Source organism: Cryptotermes secundus, unplaced genomic scaffold (genome assembly GCF_002891405.2).
Source record: "Cryptotermes secundus unplaced genomic scaffold, Csec_1.0 scaffold960, whole genome shotgun sequence".
In the NCBI taxonomy this organism is placed as follows: domain Eukaryota; kingdom Metazoa; phylum Arthropoda; class Insecta; order Blattodea; family Kalotermitidae; genus Cryptotermes; species Cryptotermes secundus.
Window position 1 is genome coordinate 957,345 of NW_019727111.1, and position 20,398 is coordinate 977,742.

At 45.2% G+C, this 20,398-nt stretch overlaps 1 protein-coding gene across 1 annotated transcript in view; it reads right to left on the reverse strand.

The window, feature by feature from the left end:
- Positions 1-673: 673 nt before the first annotated feature.
- Positions 674-20,398, reverse strand: part of LOC111864526 (WD repeat-containing protein 75) — a 70,831-nt gene continuing 51,106 nt past the window's right edge. The window contains exons 14-15 of the mRNA XM_023851833.2: positions 2,843-2,928; positions 674-1,051 (exon numbers count right to left, since the gene is read on the reverse strand). Coding sequence (XP_023707601.1) covers positions 793-1,051; positions 2,843-2,928 — 345 coding nt within the window. The 3' untranslated portion in view covers positions 674-792. The remainder of the gene's footprint in view (positions 1,052-2,842; positions 2,929-20,398) is intronic.

The window sequence follows — 20,398 nt, forward strand, 5'->3', positions numbered from 1 at the left end:
TTTCAGAAAACAGCATAAGTTAAAAAGTCCAAAGATGAATGTACAAGGCAGATGTTACTGAAGAATGGACATCTGTCATAAAGGGGGCTAAGGTTCTTAGAGGACAGCAGAGCCAAGTAGTAAATAATGCCAATACTTTGTGTCTCTCTTTAGCTCTCATGAAAAAGTATCAAGAAAGGGTCTCTCCTCCTCCTCCTCCTTCTAGCACAATTTCCATTTTATATGGGTTAAAGGGACAAACGTCTCCAAATGTATACAACATAAATTGTCTTGTTAGATTTGAGGTCCTCACAGCAGTGACTACGGTGACAGCCTTCTTCTGGGATTGTAACACTGTGTAACTCAGTAGAAGCCCACTGAAATTTTGGAGAAAATACTGCCCCCTTATCCAGGATCAATGGGTAAAACAAGCAAGAAACCAACAAAAAGCAGGCAGCAAGCAGAGTGTAGGGGCATGTAGCCAGGTAGAAGCCCACCTATGTTTCAGAAGCATTCAGAAAGCATTCAGGATTGAACCCAAGGCTCCGGAGTGAGAAGCCAATGTCTGATCTCCTGAGGCATGGCACAGTCAGGTATTAACACTTACAAAATATGGAGGGGGAGGGGATATAGATATGCTGAACTGTAGAGAACATTCAGAAAATTAAAATGGGATTAAAGATTGTATACACACTTTAAACCGTCTCTATATCGAAATATATTTTACAAAACGAAATCACAATTTTTTGTTAAGAGTGAGATTGGCTGTCTGTAGGTGCCAGCTGTCTGCGTACAGCAGAGCGCTCACTGTGGTCACTGTACCAGCAGTAATGTCCAGTCAACATCCTCTTTCAAGACAGACACAAGCCTAGACTCCACATCTGCTGCACTTACAGTCCTTGTGGAATCAATCACTGGAAGTTTGCAAGATTCAACTTTTAATTCCTTTGGTTTCATCAGTTCAATTCCAGATGCCCCATCTTCACTGTCTACCTCTGAATCTTCTGTCTCCATTCTACTTGCTTCAGACATCTCTTCATGTTTTAAAGTTGTTTTCTTTCCTGCTGTTTGCCTACAGAACATGGAGAAAAAGTAATATTCACTATCATATGTCAGCACAGATGTTACTTAATTATGCTGAGTAATGAAAAATGTAAATTGTAAAGATCATTTATAGGAAACTGTTACGTGGTTACTTACTTCAAAGAACCTCTGTCACAAATGACACAGAATACGATATATCTTTTGAGGCACAGGTGATGGGGGGGGGCAAGGACAGTGATGGGGCTGTGGCAGTCACCTACTCCAGTCCAAGCCAATGGGCCTGATATATCACATTAGGCCATTCAAAGTGTAAATGAGCTAAAATATTAATGTAGCTTGGAAGTTTGCCCTCTGATTTGTAACAGAATAGGGAACATGGATAGCTCAGGCGGTATGGCGACAAGCTATAAGCTGGACAGCCAGGGTTCAATTCCTGGATGGGGCAACAGATCTGTCTATTCCAGTGTCTAGACAGGCTGTGGGGCACACCCAACCTCCTATCCAATGGGTACCAGGGGCTGTTTCCTCGGAGGTAAAGTGGCCAGGGTGTAAAACTGACCTCTCACATCCATCTAGTGCTGAGGTCAACAATGGTCGAGCTATACGTCCATTCCCAATACACCTCCATGGTATGGTGCTTAATTACTGAAACGCAGGCACAACCTTACCTTTTTACCTCCCTAAAACAATGCACAAACAATGATGCGAAAGCCCTAATAGTCATTCTGAGCCTATTCTTCTTATTATTAAAAGCAAAGAGAGCTTAATGGTATAATCATGTCTGTCTTGCTCTTCCCCTGTATCTTCTGTATCATCAAAGGATGAACTTGGTTTGATGATCATTCCATTAGAGGACACTCCATCTTTGTTCTTCCTAAATCTCCACCACCAGTGAAATTAACACGGTAGCCATGCTAATTTCCAAACTTGGATCAACAGTAGTGCTACTTAAGGTAGGATCCTGAGATTTAGTACGAATGTATAAAGGTAAAGTCGTCCCTGTGCCGGTCACGGTAGCCGAGCGATCTAAAGCATGTACCGTCTTCGCTCGCTTGGAAATCGGGATCGTGGGTTCGAATCCCACTCAGGGCATGGATGTTTAGTTTGTGTGTGTGTTTTACTGTGTTTGTGTACAGGTAGAGGCCTTGCGACGAGCTGATCACCCGCCCAAGGAGTCCTACCGAATGTGTATGATCTAGAAAAACCGAAGTGAACAGAGAAGTTCATAGAGGTAGGCTTAGGCCCACTGGGGCTGTAGCGCCAAGGAAAAATAATTAAAAAAAAAGTTGTGCCTGTGCTTAATTAACTAATTAAGCACTACGCCATGAGAGCATATGGGGGAATGGATGTATAGACCCACGTTTTCTTGATCTCGGCACTAGTTGGAGGTGAGTGGTCAGCTTCACGCCCTGGTCGCTTTACCACCGGGAAAAAGAGCCCCTGGAACCCATCGGATAGGAGACTGGGTGGACCCCAGAGCCAGTCTGGATGACATGGAGAAGTGAAAATTCTTGACCCCACCGGGACTCGAACTCTGACCTCTTGGTCGACCAGCTTGTAGCCAGTTGCTATACCGACTGCAATATCCCGGCTCTAGTGTGAATGCATATCTTTAAAAAATACGCAACCCTTATTACAGTAAATTAGCCCGTAGAATGAATCAAAGTATAACAAACGTATACTTGGTGCACCAAGCATAAGAGCATTTAAGCAGTTCTGGCACTGGTCAGATGGATGGAGTACAGTTTTTGTAACCAGCCTTCAACATATTTTCGGAACACATAAAAATTAGTATAACACCAAAAACTTTGCTACTTACTTGACGTCAGAAGCTACAAGTGAGTGGAGAAGTGGACCACACAGTAGACTTACTGGCGGCATTGTGTGGGCTGGAGCGCTCAGCAACTGCACAGAAAAACAGGCACCAACATAACTACGTGTAATTACAAGGTGTCCAAGCAAAACACATAAATCCCACTTCTCTATTGCGAAGATCCAAAGTCTGGCAGATCTATCACTATTACTGCTGCTATTTTATTTTGGTGCAGTGTTATGTTTAATTTGCCGGGCATAACTTCATACACAATGTGCAAATTGAATTACTGGGTTTTTGGGCTTTTCCACAGAAAATAGAAAACAAGGCGTTTCGGAAAACGGATCTGTTTCCGACCTCAGGTGAGAGGGGTGGGGGGGGGAAGACACCTAAGGTGGGAAACAGATCCAGTTTTCGAAATGCCTTCTTTTCTATTTTCTAGAATAACGGACGAAGGAAAAAGTCCCAAAACCCAGTAAATGTGCGTTATACACCATCGTAAGAACCCGTTCGAATATATAATGTGCAGATGTTTACGAGTGAACCAACAGGAGGCAGAGAGAGAAAACAGAAAGAAGAGTGGCCCTTCATAAGGTCTTTTCCCAAGGGCAGAGTTATTGTGAGAAATTACGGTTCTGAAGCAAGAATGAAACAACTTTATCATATACATGAAACGAACAAAAGATGAAAAAACAAAAATAAAGTGAAAAATTCAACCAATTGCGGGTAATGGGCTGCCAAAAGAAAACGAGTAAGGAAAATTGGCCCTATTTAAGGGTCGAGTGACTGAGCAAAATAATGTTTAAGAAGCAAGAATACAAATATTCTGCAGAATGTTGGTGCCGGTATTCGAAGAGACAATCACGTAAATTTCTGTAACAGATATTTATTGCTATTGGAAGAAGAGGATACAGAAGGGCAGGCAATCAGTGTGTTCGGTAAGTGGTGAGGTACTGTGAGGACCTAAGAAGGGCTGTAACTCTAAAGCCGGGTCCAGACTTATTGCGTATCAACCGATGCAACGCGACAAAATTTCTCCTCCCAAGAAGGCAACGAGGAAATGACGAGCTGAATCTGTTTCGAGCCAGATTTCAGTCAGCAGTGACTACACCTAACCTGACGGTAGCAGCGGCTGCGTACGTCTATCTTCACTGTGCTATAAAGGAAAGAAGAAAGAAATCAGGACGTTTGTGGATATCACCGATCTATGACAGAAGGGAAGCATACAGTGGGTCCCATCTGTTGGTGGACTTAAATTTTCAGTCAGTCAGCGGGATGTATAAAAATTTCACAAGGATGCATCCGTCAGATTTTGAGTTGTTGATAAATTTGATCGGGCCGAAAATTTTTAAAAAAGATACCGTGTTCAGAAAAGCAATTCCTGTTCAGGAAAGACTGGCTGTAACACTGCGATTTTTGGCAACCGGGGACTCATACCTCTTCAAAATATCGAAGCAAACAATCGGCACCACTGTCCCTGAAGTTTGTGGCGCTCTTGTGGAAGCACCGAAGGACTTCATTAAGGTTAGTGAATACTTGTTATTAACCACTAAATGAAGGAAACAATATGGTTTCTTGTTGCTTGATTACTTTATTTGATATTTCTGAAATAAAATAGAGCTTGCACATTAAAGCAAAACTAAATGTGAAATATTGATTTGCTTTAATAATTTAATTTTGATGCAAGTGTTTCTGCATTAAAGGCACTTGTGTAAAATCGCTACATCAACACATTTATATAAGGTCCTGAATAAGGAAGTCGTCTTCTGAGGCCGTAGCTGGTGAAGGAGATTGAGGGGAGGAAACTGCTGAAGGTGTATTCAGGACAGGCTGCTGATTGTTGCTGGGGAGGAAGAAGAAGAAGTCGGGTAGTGGGCATTTGGTGGCCCTTTGTAGTAGAGGAAACAATCTGGGCCTGTTCCGTAAGTCGCAGTGTTGCAATTTTTACAAAAACCACTGCTTGCCCCAAGAAAAACACTCAGGATATCGTTCTGGATAGCATAGCGAATAGATTCGTCGTGTACTTTCAATTTGCAGGCGACCAAATTTCCAAAGTGTTGGCATTCGTCGCGATGCAACGCGTGCACGTCCAGACTTGCACCACTGCAACGCGTGTCGTCCCTTTGATGCGACCGGAAAAGACCCCTAAGTGAGCGAACAACCCGTTGCCTATCACCGTATCACCATTTTGCAACGGAAGGATGATACGGGGTACCGTCCACACTGATATGATACAGGGATACGCAACAAGTGTGGACACGGCTTAAGGCAGGGCGAGCCTGATGAATGCAGGCGAAGCTCCGGCCGCAGAGGCTGGCTTGTAGCGACAGCGGTCCTCCTTGCGTCGGCAGCCGGGTGACTGTAGGCCGGCCACAGGGTGGTAAGCGCTGACGGTGGACTTCCCAACGAGTTTCGGTGACCGCTCTGAGTCGGCTGACGGTGTTGCTGTGTGCGCTCCAGATGAACTGTCTCGATGTAAGAGCAGTTCCGACTGACTGACTGACTGACTGACTAGCAAGTCAAAGTGAAAGTCAAAGTCATGTTGCGACTGACGGTCAGTCAGTCTGTCTGCCTTGGTGTCGAGCCCCGATGTTACTTTTTAAGTGAAAGTTACTGTCCTGTCCATGTGGGGCGCCCTCTCTGACGAAAGGTCGGGTCTGTCATTTGTCAGTCATAGTCGACAGTATTAGTCCATTGTCACTATGTACACTTATTTACAATTGAATCTTTGTATCTAGTATGTATAATACGTAGGTAAGTCAATAAGTAAGTTACAAATGGGAAGAACTTAAACAAATAAGAGTACTGATTTGAAAAAGGCTTTTAATTCTCAACATAATCTCCCTGTACATTGAGGCACTCGCCCCATCGTTTCACAAGCCTCTGAAAACCAGCAGCATAAAATTCTTTGGGCTGCAGTCGGAACCAGGCGGTGACTCGGTGACTCGGCACTTTCCCCAATTGCAGCAGGTGTGGAGCTGGCCACCCCCTCGAGATCACAGATGATTTTAAATAGCCTCCTGTAATGCTGATCCGCTTCGGGGTATTGTTTCACCATCTCCTTGTATTCTGCTTGTAGTGAGGCACGTTTTTCTGTCCAGAATGCATGGTACCCAGGCACGGAGGCGCCCGCCATGTCTGGCACGGCACGGCACTAAAGTCACCTAACTAGTACCAACTTTGGTATAACACTCCACTTCCAACCTAGCAGCCTCTCGCCAGATGAGACTGCGACTGTTTTTTCCAATCTCAACGAAATTAAACCACAAATTTTCTAGCCCAACAAATTTTTCAATGAACCATCAAGTCTACCACCACCAATACCACGGTTAATACCTCCTGAACGACTCCCGAATCTTTTCAATCTGATCGATCCAAGCCCGCTCAAAACCTCACACATACAATCTGTAAATAAACCGATCAAGTCGTGATGATTCTGAAGAAGCCACCAACACACTACAGCACACCATCTCACACCAATCACCAACACACTAACCATATGATCAATTTTGACTGACTAGCGCGATGTGGTCCGCATCTTTATCCTCTGTCGCTAGCGGCGCCCGGCCCAATAGGAGTTGGCGCTGCCGTGGTCCGCGCTGATTGGCTAGCGCTAGGAGATGCGATGTGGTAGTCTCCCACAGTGCTATATCATAATTAAGAAAAACCACCCCCCCTTTCCAAAGGACGAAGAAATAAAGATTGAGTAAACAGAGAATTCAACTAACTGAAGGAAAAGGGAACCAAAGAAAAAGACTGAGGAAGAGCGACCATTTTAAAGGGTTATTTTCAAGTGCAGTGTGAATGAATTCACCGTCAGTTCAATCAGTAGCGTAATCAATACACTGACTGAGCTATTCCGGCTCCGATACGAACCAAAATAATATCCATCTCAAAACTTTCACTGTAATCCCCGAACACCAAATTTCACCAAAATCCAACCAAGTGATTTTGGAGCTGAAACATTGTATGGGCATACAGAGAGACATAACCTCTTTGCTATGTGTTGCGTTCATTTCACACATTTCGTACAGCTAATGCAAAGAAGGCAGCGCCATAGCTCAAGCGGTTAGTCGCTGGCTTCCCACCGCGACGGTCCGGGTTCGATCCCGGATCTGGACAAGGGGGATTTGTGGTGGACAAAGTGGCGCTGGGGCAGGTTTTCTCCGAGTACTGCGGTTTCCCCTGCCAATCTTCATTCCACCAATTGCTCCACAATCACCCTCACCTATCATCTGGGGCTGGTACAATAGGCCAGAAGTGGCCGCAGTACAAGGGACTTAGTCCCACCCCACTAGCAATAAAAATAAATAATAATATTGCAAAGAACTGCCGCGTGACTCATTCTGTGATCCCATCTAATCAACTGAAGGCAAATTTCTGAAAGAAGGCAAGTAAATGTATCCCCAGTGTAGCAATTCCGGTGCCCTTGAGTCCTGTAACTATCTAGAAAACAATAAGACTTGCAGAACACTTGGCATAAAATGTTGGTTTCATTTTCTCTACAATTTTAGTTCAAAACATAATTTCGCTCAGATAAATATGTAGCGAGTTACGTTCGAGATGTGCGCAGAAACGTGCGTAGGTCTTCACGTATAAAGTGTCCGATACTGTCCGATTTTAGAACGTGTACATAAACTACAATAAAACGCAACAATATCAAATTTAATAAAAATCTGTTCCGCGGGTCTGGACTTACTATGCATAGACAGCCAGGTACGGTAAAAGTTGAAGTTGCCCCTGTGCTTAATAAATAGTTAAGCATTATTTCACGAAGACGTATGGGAGAGTGGAGGTATAGCTCCACCTTTCTTGGCCTCGACATTATTTGCACGTGAGTGGTCACCTTTACGCCCCTGCCACTTTATACCCAGGGGAAAAGCCCCCGGTAACCGTTGGATAGAAGGCTGGGTCGGCACCAGAGTCGGTCTGATCGCTGCGTAGAAAAATCTTACACGGTCGGGAATCGAACCCAGGCCGTCCAGTCCGCAGCCTGTCGCTTTACCACACAGACAGCAAGATAAGACGAAACTTTGCTCCACTGCAAATGCGCCAAAAGCAAGAAATGGAACAACCTACGCATATCATAGCCGAAACGTCAGAGCGTGATGGGACCATAGTTTAATCTGTGAAAGTTTCTTCCATGTCGCTCTAAAGCGTTCTATCATGGCGTTCACAACTTGTTCCAAACAAATCCTTGATAATCGTGTGACTTAAACTCTGCGGACAGCTTGCGCTGTTGCCTACAGCAAAATAGTTAGCTCATAGTTCGAAATGATGCGATATTACTAGTCGGTACTGTGGTTCTGTGCGGAGTTTTAAGTCCGCAAACATTGTGTCAAATCAATATTTTCGTTATGGAGTAAAGTTATTTCTGATGTTCCATTGTACATTAGAAACACAAAGAGCAAGGAAATACTGGCGTTATTCAGAGCGCCCTTCTCTTAGGGGAGGGAAGAATGTCCTACAGAGCGTGTTCTAGCTTAACATCAGCATCGTGCACCCACGGGGTTTCGCAAACGACGTCCTGAAAAGAGACCATGACACAACAGTTGTAACTTTTGCTTCGGATGAAATGCCACTATCAAAATTTAAGTTAAGATAAAGTTTCGTTTAGAAGTTTTGTCTGACTTGACTTAATATTTCATTCCATAACCGTTACTGACAATGTCACCATATTGTGACGGATAGACCCATTACTTGGCAACGACTCGGTAACACATTCCCGCGGGAGCCCACGCAAGTAACAATATGATGTCCATTGCTAGGCAGGGGATCTATAAACACACCTCCTTAACAACAGACGCCGTGTTTTCTTCGTGGTCCGTGCAAAGTGGTTATAAAGAAGTGTTCGGCACAGTAGGTCAAGCATACGACCGTTCAAGTGACTAGAGTGCCGTTGTAGCAGAAGTTACTAGAAACAGGGCATGATCTGCTGTACTGAGCCAGAACTGACAGAGACTCTGTACATACGTATTATACGTATATATATATATATTGAGCCGTGCTGAAGGTCAGCTGGCTCTTGTACGTGACGTTATGGCGTCTGATATTCCTATATTCCATCTTCAGCCCCATATGTTGACGTATTATCCTCGTGATGTCTATGTATCACGCGACCTCCTATCCCTCTTCCGATCTCGCGGAAGGCAACAAGACCCGCTTCGTAGTCTGTGACGCTACTTAGTCGTGCGCAGGGGGATGAAACTGGGATAGGAGAAAGGGAAACACGCTAACTACTGCCTCTATGAATGATGGAAGAAACTTCACGCAGGTCTCGACCAATCAGAGAGCATAAACAAACCAATTTGAATTCCCGCAATTATATGCGGTTATGGTGGTTCAATATATGCAAATTGGTAAGTATGAATTTTGATTTGATGTGGTTGTGAAACGAAAGTAGACATCTGCAAACGAAATTACAGCTCCATATTAAACATATAGAATTCTTTCAAGCCTAAAATTTTTGAGGTATCATGCACTGTGATCTAAACGATATTTGTTTTATGATATGTTCTGCAACTTTCGGTTTATCCCAAATATTGTCTGTTGAATGTGAAGGAATTCTAAGAGTACCGTGATGGCCTCGGCACTGCCGGCAGCCATTTTGTATCAAGAGAGTGTCCGTTGGCCACCGCGGCAGCAGTGATGCTTCATGACGTCACACTGGATACCCCACTAATATCTTGGGGATCTTGTAAACACAGCAATAGAGCCAGCGACGACGGGCTGCTTCTCCGACTTCACGCCTCTAATAAGTAAATTGAGTGAAGAAGGGGCAGGGGCGGTTCAATATTTATTAACAGGTTTAAAACGTAAAATATAAATATCCTTTACATTGTGACAAATGACTTACTACTGCAGACAATGACTCAGATAAAAGACAGACCAGTCCTCTCGTCAGAGAGGGCGCCCCACAATAGCAAGACCGTAACTGTGAGACTGTAATAAATATCTGGTCATGAGTCGCAGGTGGGGCTCGAGACCAAGACTGACTGACTGACTGACTGACTGACTGACTGACCGTCAGTCTCGTTGTGACTTTGTCTTTGACGTGACTATAGTACAGTAGCTGAGAACTGAAGAGGCGCGTTTCGGGACTCCAGCCTGCTCGGATATCAGCTTGGGAGTGGAAGAATTAAATGGTGTCGAGTCTTCGCAGTTGTCAGCTGCAAAATATTGGCAACAACGGAGTTAGGCTGTGAAAAGAAGACTCCTTGGGTAATATGAAGTGACAGTGAGACTGTTATAAAGCCGTTGCCAGGATACGACTAAGAATCCTAGTGCGTATGTAACGGTGAACTGCCAAGTGTGTAGATCAGCAATAGCGTTGTATTGCCTGTAATCTCGAGTTGTGAATGTGTAAGGTGCAATACATCCAATCCAAAATCCGTCTTATAAGTCATCCCTACACCTGACAATATTATATTCAATAGACAAACGTCCTTCTGTCAGTTCCAACCCGTTTCTCGTAAATGAAAAACGCAAAAAAAAAAGAAAAAAAAAGAAAAGAAAAAAAAAAAAGAAAAAAAAAGTTCCTCTTAACATCGAAAAACGCTAGGAAAATTGTTAGTTTTGCTGTTACAAGCATGGGTTCGAGTCTAAGCCCAATATTTTCTGCATTCTTCCCACAAAAAAAATACTGGGGCTGCAATGAAAATAAGTTCCTTTGAATTGAAACCCTGGCAACGAAACATATTCTGAAGATAAAAAAAAAATGCGCGAGTCCAAGAACCTCGATACGTCGATTCGTTAAACATAAGCAACTACCACGGACAAGAAAATTGTTTCTTCAATCGCAGTGCAAATGCTTCTGTACATGCATGCCAAACTCCGCCCAAGCGTCTCATCCTATTTCTCTCAAACCGCGCCTCATAGAAAAAGCGATAAAAAAGCTCCTCCTAGAGAAACAACGTCACGAAAATGATTACTTTTTCTGCTTCGAAAGTTGGGCACAGGACGTGTCCAGAACTAACGTGCTTGTCTCAGACGGTTCACCGTACAAAACACTGTTAAGGTAAGGTGCCTTCAGAAAAATCATTTTCGCTTGGGGAAAAGGGCGGCCACAGTATATGCATGTCATTTCTCAATGCGACATACATAAGATGGCTGCTTCACAGAAAGTCAGCCAACACAGGCCCTAACGACACCCAGCTAGGCCACGGCAGTAAGCATTGCCACAGAGCGAGCTGGCTTATGCTGTAACGCCTCTGGTTTGTATTCTGGAGGCGTCCGGCTCGACTCTCGACTCGGACAGCGACTATCCTGACGGATTTTCGTGGTTTTCTTCAGTCGCTAGAGGCAAATGCCTCAGGATAGCATCTCAAATTAGGCCACTACAGTTTCCTTCCACATCCTTTCTTAATCATTATTCACTAATCTCCTACTATTCGACGCTATGTAATCTGGACTACTGACAACGCAGCTACATTCTTATTTATGTAGTTAGTTAGTTATTGGAGAGGGTGGGTTTCCCCATGCACTGAGACCTGTATTGGTCCATTGTGCTTCCCTCTATGATTTCTACCAGTCTCTATATCCTACCGGTACTGGTGTTTACCATCAGTCCCGCCCAGACAGCGAGACCGGCTATACTAGCTGAGAGGTATCTATAATGCTTCCCCCATCTACCAGAGGTATTAGAGACTGCTGTTGGGCGGGAAACGTCCGTTAATTTGGCTCAGTGACCTCCTTTGGAGATATGAGGTTCTTTTACGTGCCGTAAAGCTACGACACGGGACCCACGGCTTAAAGTCCCTCCCTTGAGGACTTGTTCCCTGAATTTTTCCGCCCTTAAAAATTCGACGACCTCCGCCGGGTATTTGAACCCGCGTACTACGAGTCATGAGGTGGGAACGTTACCTCTAGACTACGGAGGCCGCTTTTCTTATTTATGTAAGCGTGGGATTCATCATTACGCAATACGCAATTTCAGGTTGCCTTAGCAACCAAGTTTCCGATCTAACTCCACTATTCCGGCTTTCAGGCGTCACGTCACAATATAAATACCCCCCTCTTTTCCTCCCTTGACCTACGAAACATACCCACTACTGACTACATCACACAGTAGTTAGTGCCAACAGAACCGCGGAAGGGGAACAACCGCTATCCAATAGCAAGCAGACGTGATACCCTCCATAGAACACACTACAATATACACGTAAGTAAAAGAAATCAAAATTATAGGAAATAATAAACAATACACAAAAATCACACTAAAATTCCTACTTTCATTAAAGAAAAACTTTACCATCGTCACTCACGACGTCAAAAAGGAAAACAGAACATACACCACTTACAAGCGAAAAACCGCCACGTAATATGTAAGTACACATTTACACAACACCATGTAACTATATACAGGTGCACACAACGCAGACTCCCTAAATACCATCTGCTCCGCGATACATCATCATAGACCGCCAAAAAATTTAATTCGATTATAATTTTTAACTTTTTAACTTCTGTTATATGCTTTACATTTTAAGACAATGGGGGGAGGGGGGTGGGGGGGTTGAGCGGGGAGCTAAATGTTACACTGGATCTCGGACTTGAGCAGGCAGCAATTAACTTTCGGGTTCTATAGGAGACCGGGAATTTCTTGACTCACTAAATGACTACTAGCTTCTCAAGATGGATTCTTAATCCGTAATCTCTTTAGCTGTATCTGACGATGGTGAAACCAGCCACGCAACGTCTGATACAGACAGACGCTCTAAATGAAATTTAACAGGAACCCAGTAAGTGATTTGGGAGACGGAAACACGATGACATCCAAGGGCCGGGATAGGTCAATAGGCACAGCGGCGGGTAATAGGTGGCTGGCGCGTAAGGCTGACAACCTCACCGCCATCTGTGAGCCGTTTGTCTAGAAAATGTGGAAGCCTAAACGTCTCACAACCCTATGGGCCTCCACGGCCTGTAACGTGGATAGCTTCAACTTTTTATTCTTTACCGTCCATATGTGAAAGCCATCAGCAACCTGGGGACGAGCTGTGATGACAAGGGACCACATGAGATGCTGTCTCAACTGACACAAAAGTAAATTTCGATGGCCACACAATTCGTTCCCTCCTAAAGTGGATGTCATCCAAGTCTTTCAGAGATGGATCTAATTCGATGAACTCTTTCCCCTGCCAAATCATGTACTCTACTTCCCACCGTTGCACCACCAGTGGGCCCTCCACGTTCGTCCTACAGATCATTATCGTATTTACTAATGCGACAATAGCCAGAATGGTGTACCAATTCCTTTTGTGAATCGGGGTCAAAGCGTGTGGGCCCATCAAGTCGGTGACCGTCCGGGCTATTCACATGAACTTCTCACACATGGTATCAAAACTGACTAAATTTATTCCGTGGCGGGCCACGTGTACAGCCTGCCACTGACACACTCGTGTGCCTAATCTCAAAGCACACCTCCGGCTATTCTGACTGTGGTTTTGCGTGGCTTTTCAGTCCCCCTAGGCAAACACCGTGTCAAGACCGCTTCCTTGCAAATCTTTTCCAATTAATTCGTCTGTCACCATACAGTTCGACGTTGTATTCTGACAGCGTCGTAAACTAAACCACGAACACAAACAACAGTGACAGACAGAACACGGACTTGAAGGCCGGGATTCGATTCCTGGAAAGAGATTCCATTCTGGGACTGGGACCTATACAGCCTCCATCAAGTGAGTACTGGGAGGAAGGTTATTTAACGGATTATAGCGGTCAGAGCCTGAAACTAAGACTCGACTTTATCTAGTAGACGGTATAGGATTGACAATACAACTCAGTATGAGAACCGACTTTTTTTTTTTTTTTAATTTCTTGCGGTGGAGTAAGCTTGAGTCCACTTGGTCCTGCGGCCAGTGTTTGGCCTATTGTACCAGCCCCGGATGATAAATGATGATGAGTGTTAAGCAGTCGGTGGAATGAGAACTGGCAGTGGAAACCGAAGTACTCGGAGAAAACATGAATCAGTTCCATTTTGTCCATCACAAATCCCATATGACCTGACTTAGGATCGAACCCACGTCGGCGACTAACCGCTATGGCACGGCCCGAGCCCCGACCTTTCTTTGGAGGTCAGGGACGGGCCGACGGCACGGGCGAACCACGTGGCACGATTTTTTGGGCGGCACATTCTCGTACGTTCTTCTTGTCTGGGTTTCTGTTAAATAAATTTTCTGCTGCTCTTCTGGTATCCGGAGATCCTCAGATTTCCATTCTTTTCCTCAGTCTCTCCTCTGAGTAAGTGGTGGAATAGTATATCAAATTGGGACATGTCCGCTTCCAACCACATCATTTCCACTTCATCTTCTTAGCGGTTGGCGCTATGTGGTCTCATCTGACAGCAGCGTCGTCAGGAGAAACAAGACATGCATACAAAAATTTGGTAGAGTAACATGCTGGAACGGGGTCGCTTGTTAAACGAATAAGGAAATGGAAGAATATCTTTACCGTGGATGTTCGGAAAATGGGCAAACAGGGAGGATAAACACACGTAACCGACACAGGGCTTCTCGACATGTCACGTACAACTCAGATTGGGCAGTGAAGGAACGAGATACTCAACTATATAATGGACTAGCAAGTCTGTTATCGAAAGCGGTGACTTCCGAATAGATTAGGTAGACCGCACAGACACACGTAGGCGGGCTGCACAGCTACCGGGGACACTCGATCATGGCAACAACATGCAGTTTCAAACAGTTGTATACGAAATTGAAGAAATACGTACTGTGCCTGGAGTATTTGTGTGTCGGCTGTAGGAATGGGGTGAGATTGAGTCCCTAGGTACTGCGGCCACAAATAGGGCTACTGTACCGGCCCCTGATGAGTTAGCTGTAGGAATGTGGTGAGACTGAGACCCTTGGTACTGCGGCCTGAAGTGGGACTATTGTACCAGCCCCTGATGAGTTAGCTGTAGGAATGTGGTTAGACTGTGTCCCTAGGTACTGCGGCCGGAAGTGGGACTACTGTACAAGCCCCTGATGAGTTAGCTGTAGGAGTGGGGTGAGACTGCGTCCCTAGGTACTGCGGCCGAAAGTGGGACTACTGTACCAGCCCCTGATGAGTTAGCTGTAGGAATGTGGTGAGATTGCGTCCCTAGGTGCTGCGGCCGGAAGTGGGACTACTGTACCAGCCCCTGATGAGCTAGCTGTAGGAGTGGGGTGAGACTGAGACCCTTGGTACTGCGGCCGGAAGTGGGACTACTGTACCAGCCCCTGATGAGCTAGCTGTAGGAGTGGGGTGAGACTGAGACCCTTGGTACTGCGGCCGGAAGTGGGACTACTGTACCAGCCCCTGATGAGCTAGCTGTAGGAGTGGGGTGAGACTGAGACCCTTGGTACTGCGGCCGGAAGTGGGACTACTGTACCAGCCCCTGATGAGCTAGCTGTAGGAGTGGGGTGAGACTGAGACCCTTGGTACTGCGGCCGGAAGTGGGACTACTGTACCAGCCCCTGAGGAGTTAGCTGTAGGAATGCGGTGAGACTGCCTAGGTACTGCGGCCACAAATGCTACTCAGCTATGGCACGGCCATGAAATATTTTGCTACAGGTCTTGTCTGATTACTTCCAGTAAAGTGTACGGCGGATCCAGGCTCAATGTGTTGTGGAACATGAAACGAAACTCTCTAGCGTTAACTCGGATGTTCCTTACATCTGTGAGGGTACGTCATACCTTAGGCACGCAACCTGACGGAAACAAGATCTCTGATATAGTGATTCTGGCTCTCATCGCGTACATTTGCAATGATGCTGTGCCAGAATCACAGATGTTTCAGATACACGGAATGAAACAAGCGCGTTAAAGTCTGAAACATGAAATTCTACGGAACATCTAAAAGTTAATTCCCCACCTCAGAGAAAACAGCGTAACCATTCCAAAACTCCGCCAGTTGCTACTGCTTAGGTAAACACATCGCTATTTATTATTGGGATCGTATGAAATAAGTAAATACAGTGCCTGGCCAAAAAAATCAGAGCTTTTAAATGCTTAAGCTGGTGGTAGACATAGCTACCACTGTGTTTCTAAGAGTTACGAAGTCCAAAGTTTGCAAACAAGTTCTATGTCATATTTAGTACAGAAAAAGTCACTGTCAACAAACTCTGACATTTGTTTGTTATATGAATACCATATCAACAACATTCGCTCTGGCAGGTTGTTCAACAACGCTGTCTCGACTGAAGACACTAGTTAGTGTCGATGGTGTTGAAAGGATGATTATATAGTGGACTGCAACAAGCAGGAGAAGAAACAGTGTGTTAAGAAGGACTGTCTTCTGTGATGTGACGTCGTGTGGTCCAGTATATTACTGACGTTTGGAGGGACGTAGTGCATCCATCTCCAGGGTAGAATAAGCAATGCAAGCAACTAGTAAGAAAGAAGCAGAGTGCTCTGACTCGCATGGCTTACTCTTCGACCCTGAAGATGGAGGCATCATGTTCCTCCGAAATATCGGACTGCGCTGCATCAAAACCAGAGAATAGTACTTTTCAAGTCACCTCTATTAACCTCTAATTAAAAAAACGAGGTATTTTCAACCATTATTTCTTAGTAAACGACGATAAGCATGATAAATCTCAGAATTTTGTGTCCCCGGTCGGGTTTCGAAACGGGAACATCCTGAATATGGGTACATTCATTATTGAAGTTAACGTTTCTGTGGAACTAATAAACACACGGATATATCTTGTTTTATGAGACATCACGTCATAGTGGTTAGCACTTTTTCACGTCTGAGAGGTCCCAGGTTCAAATGTCGGCCCGGGGAACCCGCTGTTTTGAGGTTTTTCATGGGTTTCCTCAGCCTCTCTAGGCTAAAACGCCAGGATAGCGTCTGGAATTAGAAAGGTAAACGGTAGAGGTAAAGCTATCTCTGTAACAGGCCGTCGAGGCTCCTATATTTCCTAGACAATCGGCTCACAGATGGCGGTGAGGTCAGCCTTACATGCTGGCCGCCCTTTACCCCCAGAAAGACTCCTGGCATTCATTTCTCTTACAGATTAAGTCGACCCCAGGGCCATAGTGCGGCTGGAAGGTTTAGGTCAATTGAAAAATGCAGTGACCTCACGGCGATTCGAACCCGCGACCTTCAGGCTTGTAGCATAGCGCACTCGCCTAGAGTTACTCGTAGAACATCGAGGCTTATTCATTAACATCCTACCATTCGCCGCTATATAGCCAGAAGTATCAACAGCGTCGTTAAATGAACAACAAGCAATACAAATCTCCCTACTTTCAGGTCCTCGTATGTATGGGTAAGGGGATGCGTGAGGTGTAACAAGGAACACCGCCATTTTGACAAGAGGGGAACGTGACGGGGAGGAGGTGTTGTAACGAGTTCGGAACACATCTTCGGCTACTTGTCACGTAGCGAGGGAGTCTGCGCAGTGTGACACTTCATATTTTTAAAAGGCATTCAGTGTACTATCGTAAATCAAAACATCAGCCGTTACTTATTGACAATAAATCACGTAATACAGAGTGATTCTAAATCATTTTCGGGGTTTCCGTGGTCTTTACAACTGGAAATAATAAAACAAAACTGCTTACGGAATATGAAAGTGTAACTCAAGAAGTTTTATTACCTGTAAAATCAATACTGCAAAATGCTAAACAACTTCAACGCGGCACGTAAGATATCCAAGCGGTATTCAATTTCCCTCCAAATGTTCTCCAGTTTTCGAGGTGAAACTGCTTCGATCGCTGCAACAATTCTGAGCTTCATTTCATCGAGGGAGGTCACAGGGGTCTTGCAAACAATGTCCTTAACGTATCCCCACAGGAAGAAATGAAGCGGCGTAATGTCCGGTGAGCAGGGAGGCCACGGAATTGGTCCATCACGGCCAACCCTACGCTAAGGAAAATGCACGACAACAAATTCTCGGACAATACTACCCCAATGTGGAGGTTACACTTTCATATTCCGTAAGCAGTTTTATTTTGTTGCTTCAGGTGTAAAAATTACAGGCCACGCAAACCCCAACAGTAATTTAGACTCACACTGTACTTTCCAGCACCATCCTTTCCTTTATGGGGTCTAATGATACCTGTTATCGTTCCAACGGCCTTCCCAAACCTCCTTTTCATTCCTGCCGATATTTCAACTTCTTTCTCTTTCCCAGATCCGGTCACAGCTCATCCTACCAACATACTACTTCCGGTTTACTCTGTACTGTTCTACAAATCCTGTAATCTGTGGAATTTCTATTCTCTCGTATTCCATTTTATCTTTTACAGTTCGAAAGAAATGTAACAATGAGAGAAATACTGATTATGTAGGCATAATTAATTCCGAAATCTAAAAGCGTGGCCACACGAAACTGTATACTGCTGTTGGCATGAAGGTAAAAGAATGCATTATGCAGAAGGGCCTTCAGCTTCATGTTCCAGCCGTCTGACCATCAGGGAGACAGACCCCCGCTATGTATCTGGTAGGCCACTAAGCTGTTGGGAACTTGATCCCAAGGAAGAACACCCCAGCCCGGTCATTGTTGAGCTCGGTAACAGATGGACGTAAGTGGTGGGGTTTCACACTCTGGTGCTTCATCCACCGGAGTTGGAATCTGGGATGGGAAATCAGGATTTCGTAATTTTCTTCAGTCCCAGAATACAAATATCAGGATACGACCCAACAGAGGACACAGCTGTTTCCTTCCAAATCCTTACTGACTCCATCTGTGTCCTCAGTACCGCACAGAGACGTTTATCAAACTTAGTACACGTGGCACAGTCCTTTTTGGTAAGCTGACAGTCACTCAAGGGGTCAGGAAATGCCTCGCAAATGAACCTTATCCTGAGCCAGATGAACCCAGTCCACACCTATATACTATTAACGTAACATACATTTTAATGTTATCTTCTCATTTACGCCCACAGCTGGTGTTCGATTCTTGGGACAAGGGGTTTTTCTCTACTCCACAGCGTCCAGACCGGCTCTGCGGCCCAATCAGTCTCCTATCCAATGATTACCAGCGATTCTTTCCTCGTGAGTAAAGTGGCCGGGGCGTGACTGACCACTCACCTCCATCTAGTGCTGATGTCAAGAACGGTGAAGCCATGCCTCCAGTCCCCAACACGCCTTCATTGCGTGGAAAGGTGAAGCTATTCTTGTAATGGGCCGTGGAAGCCCTTGGGGTTGTGAGACAAGGCTACCACGTTTTCTAGACAATCGGCTCACAGATGGCGCTGAGGTTGTCAGCCTTATGAAAGGCCGCCCTTTAATCCCAGGAATATTCCTGGCACTCATTTCTGTTAGAGGCTTAATTAATTAAGCAGGGGGACAATTTTACCTTTTTCTTAAACTTACCTCCCACCTACGTCTATGTCTCCCAACAGGTATCTCTCATTCAGGTTAAAGTCGTGTTCGCATGTCGCCTCTTCACATGCTATACGCCCTGCCCATTCAATCCTCTAAGCAATATTGGCTGAACAGTACAAATTATGAAGCTTCTGGTTATCTGACTTCTCGCCCGGCCTCTTGGCCTATCGCCACGCCAGACTCCCTGAAAACTCTGCGTCACTCACCGGCTTGTAAATGGCGACTAACACGACTTACAACCGGCCGTATACGGCTTTTTCCAGTTTCATCCTGGACACGCCAGCAAATGCACGCAATACAAACAGAAGTGCATGTTGCTTTCTTACCCACATCAAACCGGCGGGAACCTTTTAAAAAGAGGAATAACACCCAAATTAAGAAACTAAAGTCTACTCATGTCACTAAAAAGGAAACTGAATTAGGATTCCAATTGGATGGTTGGTTGAGGCACTATGTTACAAGTCGGAAGGTCATGGATTCAATTCCCGATTGAGTCATTTGAATTTTCAATTGACCTAATCTTTCCAGCCAGCGGCCTCCGTAGTCTAGGGGTAACGTTCCCACCTCATGATTCAAGGTACGCGGGTTCAAACTCGGCGGATATCATGGAATTTTTAAGGGCGGAAAAATTCAGGGAACAAGTCCTCCGGGAGGGACTTTAAGCCGTGGGTCCCGTGTCGTAGCTTTATGGCACGTAAAAGATCCTCATGTGTCTAGGAGATCTCTGAGCAAAATTAGGCAAGTTTCCGGCCCAAGTAGTTTCCAATGCCTCTGGTAAATGGGGGAAGCATCGGGTACCGAGGGCCGACCTCGTTGGCTGAAGGGGGCTGATACCACGCACCAGTACCGGTAGGGTATGGCAACTGGTAGAATATCAAAGGCGGATGTACAATAGACTATTGGTCGCGGTGCATGGGGAAACCCACCCCCTTCCCTCCTAATAATAATAATAATAATAATAATAATCCTTCCAGCCGCACTATGGCCCTGGGGTCGACTCAGCCCCTAACAGAAATGAGTACCAGGAATCTTCCTGGGAGTAAAGGGCGGCCTGCCGGCGCGTAAGGCTGACAATCTCACCTCCTTGTGTGAGCCGAGTGTCTAGAAAATATTGTATCCTCCAAGTCTCACAACCCTATGGACCTCCACGGCCTATTAGAGGGACAGTTTTACCTTTTTTAACCAATCGGATGCAAAAATTCTACCGAAATACTTGCACATCGCTTTAATAGCCGTGGCTACAATAC